The following is a 5,663-nucleotide window of genomic DNA, read 5'->3' as shown; positions in this document are numbered from 1 at the left end:
TTCGAACACGGCTGCACGAGAGCAGTTCAGCTCCTTGGACAGCGTGACAAATGCACCCATTTCATTGGCTGTCAGTCTGTTACACCTATACACGGCTGGCACCCGCATGATAGATATGGATAGTATGGGTCACCAGCACTTAGAAACTGCCGGATGCTAAGTTGTACATGTTGGGCAACTTTTTTTTATTTGCATAATTAGCATACATTTGCATAATCACCTAAATTGACAAATCTCAGAAACTACTTGATCAATTTCAACAATGTTGGAGTGGTTTTGGGGGTTATTCGGGATGCTGAATCCATTTATGATACTCAAGAGTTTCGGAATTGCAATATTTACTGGAATTTACCAAATTTCTATTTCAAGAGAAATTCTGCTGAATAATATTATGGGGAAACTTACTCCTTGCTTACAAGTCTTGGTTATCATAGACTCAGGTCTACTGTAAGCTTTAAGTCCCACATTAACAAGGTGACAAAAACATAATTCTTCCACCTTAGAAACAAAGCTAAAGTACAACCATTTCAAACGGATGCTGAAAAACAGATCCATGCCTTTATTCCAAGCCGACTGAAGAAAATACTTCAGCTTATTCAACTCTCAGCTATAGGCTATTACTGTAACTAGAACCAAGAGGAGAGAGGACATTAGTCCAGTGTTAGCTTTTTTAAATAAAAATGTTTAAGTGTATAATATAGGCAATGAAAAATGTAATCTGAATATATATATATACTATGAATAAAAGTAAACAGTATATTTACATTTTACATTTAGTCATTTAGCTGAAGCTTCTATCCAAATGGGGGCGACAGTGGCTCAGGAGGTAGAGCAGTCGTCTGTTAATCCGGAGGTTCCCGGTTCCATTCCCGCTCCTCCCAGGCAGCGTGTCAAAGTGTCCTTGAGCAAGACACTTAGTGGTTAAGAGTCAGACATTTCCAACCGTTTTCAAGTTCAGCAGCCATTAGTTCTCCAGCTGCTGGCAACAGTCCATGCCCCCGGTTGTGGAGGCAAATGCTAAGGGCGCCACCACCCAGAGGGGGCAACATTTTTTTTTTTACTAATACTACTAGTTATTTCGAAATACTGAAGTCTTATCTATAGTACAGGTCCAACATTTATAACAATCCCATGGGAAATGAGTGTTTTACAATGGCTCATTCATTTGGATGGCGAGTGAGAAATTCTCCAAACAAACAATGTGAAAACAAAAGAGCCAGCCCTGCCCATGCTGATTTGTCCTTTACAACAAGCGTTGCAAGGGCAAGGCTAAGAGAATCATTAAAGACTCCAGTCACCCGAACAACTGCCTCTTTGAACTGCTGCGGTCAGGCAAGCGATACCGGAGTCTCAAGGCGAGCACAGAAAGACTCAGAAGAAGCTTCTATCCCCAGGCCATCAGGCTGCTAAACGAACAATGAATGAACACTACACAACAACAACCACCAAACACACATAGCACACACATCCACACGCACACACTCACTTTAAACAAACACACTGTAGCACCCACTCCACACACTTTATAGCACACACCCACTTTAAACAAACACACTGTAGCACCCACTCCCCACACTTTATATTTATTGATGAAGGATTGCACTACAACTCGTACACCTTACTGCAAATTGTACCTAAAATTGTACCTCATCCCATTTCTGCTTTGCACTAGATAGTACTGTACATTAGTACACTGCATAGTATTGTATATTATATGGTAACTCAGAACATTGTACATATGTCTATACCGAACACTGTGACCTCATTTTTCTTCTTCTAAATTACATGCTATATTATGTTATTTGATACTATCTTGTCTAGCACAGTCTCTGGAGCGTAACAGTAAGAAGCATCTTGTATGAAAGTATTCTGTACTTCTGTATGACAACTATTAAAGAACTTGAACTTATGCAAGACTAGAAAGAGAGGATCTTTGATTAAACACCTGCTATCAGAAGAATAGACGGTCAGAAAAAAAGGTTTTTACTTTGACTCTTTAGTACTTTTGTATAAAAGTATTCTGTACTTCTGTATGACAACTATTAAAGAAACTTGAACTTGAACCTTTTATAACAAACAATGAAAGTGAAAAAAAGCTGGAGCTTTGGAAGGAATTAAAACAATGGTCGTCTCGACAGGAGAAATGTACAAAATGTTTATTTCCACAAACTGCCAACACACTGTATTCATAAAAAGGTGTCAAATGAAAAAACACATTATTTATCATTTCGTCTCCAAAGGATTTTAAAAGATGTATAATACACAGGACTGACGTTACGTTAAAAGAAAACAAAAATAAAACGGATAAAACCTACCCAAGATGGTTGACTTTATCCTTTTAACACACGTTTAGTGGGAAAAGTAAATTTCAAAAGTGTATGCTTGTTAATTGTTTGTACAGGTCTAAACACACGGTACACATCAATACATACAGAAGCGTAGAAAAATACTCTGCTTCAATAAGACTGGATACCAGCCCTATGGCTTATTTCACCCCAGCGCCTGAAAATCAATGAAACATGACCCCCTCCCCTTCTATCTTTACAAATTCTGGGTCGACGACCAGCCACAACCCGTCCGGCCTCTAGTCCCAGAGTTTGATCTGTGCGTCCCAGCCGCAGGTGATGACCTTGGAGGTCTCGTGCGGGTGCCACAGGGCGCTGATGCAGACCTTGTCGTGGGCCTTGATCCGGTGGTACAGCTTGGTGGTCTTCCAGTCCCAGATGTTCAGCTTCCCGTCAGCATCTCCAGACACCACGTAGCTGGAAGGGGGGGAGAGGGGGGTGAGAGAGGTCAGGGCTCGTGTCCATATAGAGGTTTTTTTTACTGGCAGAAAAGCGGTGGGATGAGGGCGCTTGCGGTGAGAGAAAGAAAATGCTGCGCATGGGTTTTGTATCTATGGCAACAGTATATCATCATCACCAACCAGCTGACCACCGTTGTACGACAGACTAGCGCTGTTGCTTTTGATTAACGTCATCTACTTATTATTATTTTACCGTCTAGAACCGCGATTTGCGCCTTTGCGTTTTTGTTGTGTGACACGACTCGTCGGATACGATCGGTCGTCTGAAAAGGAGCGACGGTGGACGACACCAGCGCCTTTCGGGGAAGAGGTTTTCAACTAGAAACGCTCAGAGCAGCAGCAGCACACACACAAAAAAGCAGTGTTCTGAAAAAAAGACGAGGAAAGAAAACCTGCTAAATGGACACAATCCCCCAGATATTACAAAGAAATTGCCCACTGTATTCCACTCCACCTGTCAAACACCTGTGGGCGTCGTGTGAATCTGAATCCGTGTTCGTAGCAGGCGGTTACAGCGTTACCATGGTTACAGAAAGGAATTTGAGGCCCGGCCCTTCCAACTGACAAGAGGTTGAGTGGGGGGGGGGGGGGGTATGGGGGTGTTGCACCACCCGGGTGAGGTGGTCTTAATTGGAGTGTCTGCTAAATTTAGGATGCCGGGTCTTGTCCTAGTTTGCTCTGCTGGCGAGACTTACAGGACCTTTAATCCTGTGCTACTAAAGTGAATACTATACCACAGCTGTGCCATCGGGGCATAAAAGGGGCTGAGAGCCTGAGAACAGCTCGGACCAGGAGCAGATGTGAGGCAGAAAACAGAAGACTGGGGACATACGTCTCTGAATTGAAGACGACACTGATTCTTTCTCTGTGTATGTGTGTAAAGGAGGGCGACAGGACGGGTGAGGAGCCCCTACCTCATGTCGGGGGAGAAGTCCACCTGGCAGGCGTATCCAGCCACCATGTGGCCCTTCAGGATCTTCTTCTTGTTGAGCCTGAAGCGGTTCTGGGCTCCGAAGATCAGGATCTGGTTGTCCATGGACTGGCAGGCTAACCACTTACCTAGGGGAGGAGGACAGACACAGGCAGCATTTAGGAGTGTGATGGGGACCACCTACCGGTAGATAGAACATCCATAATGTTTGTCTTTTGGACAGTAGGCAGTCAGAGACAGAGTAGGGGAGACACAGGAGAGAAGGTTCTTTATTTTGATTTCATGGTGATTTCATCCTAGATTGGATACAGCTGAACAATGGCAAGTAAGCAAGTTTAAGAAATAAAAGTTTTGCTCATTTGAACTAGGGCTCAGATGATGTATAATGTATTTTAAGGTATACTGCCATGGACCCAACACATTTCTTTATTTTATATGTCAATTTCTTGATCCTCCAATCACAACTGTTGCCTCCCTAGGCTGAACGGGAAGCAACCGTTGTGATTGGAGGAGCAAGAAAAGAGGGCGGGGCTTGAGATAGGGCCATTGTAATCCTTCAGACAAGAAGGATGTCTTCAAACCTAATCAACTAAAGAAGGTTAACCGAGAGTGTTGTGTACATTCATAGTTCATATTAATTTACACTCCCAGTTGTTCCTCGTCTGAAGGGTTTAATTTATAATCACAAGAAAACTAAATCCTGTCAAATCCCATTATAAAAGGGCGGTCGGGTGGCGTAGCGGAGATTGTGCTCGTCACCAATGCAAGAGGCTGCGGTCTCGACTCCCGGAGTCAGCATTGCCCTGCGGCTTGGGTCGGTCGTCATACTAACTCGTTTGGCTGAGTTAGGGGGAGGGACGTCGTGGGTGGTAATCTGGCGTTGTGGACAGCGACGCCTACAGGTCAGGTCTGGGCGCCTGCTCAGCGAAAGGCAGGAAATGGTGAAGGCAGCGTGACCTCCCACGCATTACGCTTCACCAATGAGAGTCCTCGCTGCCAGGTGAAAAAAGAGCCACTGGGCTGTCTCCACATGTGTCGGAGGAAGCATGTGGTGGACTTCAGGGTTCCCTTGTACCGACCAGTAGGAGGAACATGCGCACAACAACCAGGTAGGGGAGGGGGGGAATTGTCATAACGACTAAATTGGGATAGGAAAAAAATATAGAAAATCAGGCGGAGAAAAAGAGGATAGAAAAAAATATCCCATTATAAAAAAGGCCAGAACCAAGAAACACATTGTGATGATGAGACATGCTGGCTAGAGCTGCCGCGGTATTGATGTTTTCCTTACCGCACACATTTGCAATATATTTCCTACCGCCGCGGTATTACCGCACACACAAAAAAAAAAGTTTGAATGCATTTTTTTTGTAGTCTACTCTTTATATAGTATTATAGCCTGCCTCTAGTCTAAATGTCTATCTTTAGAGGATGACTTTGCAGCATGAATATTGTTTGGGATTCGGCAAGCACGCATTCGTTATTAAAAGTGGTTTCGAAATCTCCCCTCTGGTCGTGCGCCGTTCACTTTGTGTCGGTACCCCCCCGACCCTTTCTTCTTCTTATTATTATAACGTTACTACTTATGATTACAAAGGCATTCGATTTGTGGCATTAACGTTAGTATAGTTACACGTTCGTATTTACCGGACCATATCAAGGCAAGCGTTACTCAATTAATATCTAAGTTCCTTTCTTTGCTCAGAGCGTGCCGAGTTGTACCCATTCTGCGGTCTGTTAATAAAGTTTTCAATCAGACAAGTGTATAGAACGAAGGGCTTTTATTATAACATTTCGTTGCAGTAAAATCATTATGCCTCGTTCCCTGAGGAGCGACGGCGTCGGTAATCCACTCGGGTCTCCGGTAGGAGCTAACGTACTATTAGCCGTGTTGTGATGGCTGAGATTCAGGAAATAAAAGCACTG

At 43.8% G+C, this 5,663-nt stretch overlaps 1 protein-coding gene across 1 annotated transcript; it reads right to left on the bottom strand.

Annotated features, from left to right (window-relative positions):
- Positions 1 to 2,147: 2,147 nt before the first annotated feature.
- On the bottom strand, positions 2,148 to 3,856 carry LOC311227978 (pre-mRNA-processing factor 17-like). The gene is made up of 2 exons (XM_084313863.1): positions 3,721 to 3,856; positions 2,148 to 2,762 (listed from the first exon to the last, which is right to left on the bottom strand). Exons 1-2 carry the CDS (start codon positions 3,840 to 3,842, stop codon positions 2,585 to 2,587), a joined length of 300 nt encoding a protein of 99 aa, XP_084169989.1. The 5' UTR covers positions 3,843 to 3,856; the 3' UTR covers positions 2,148 to 2,584.
- Between the last annotated feature and the right edge of the window lie 1,807 nt (positions 3,857 to 5,663).

This window comes from Notolepis coatsorum, assembly GCF_963971535.1.
Source record: "Notolepis coatsorum genome assembly, chromosome: 5".
Lineage (NCBI taxonomy): Eukaryota > Metazoa > Chordata > Actinopteri > Aulopiformes > Paralepididae > Notolepis > Notolepis coatsorum.
Note: the sequence above shows the minus strand (reverse complement) of the source record. Positions and strands in the feature narration are given on the sequence as shown.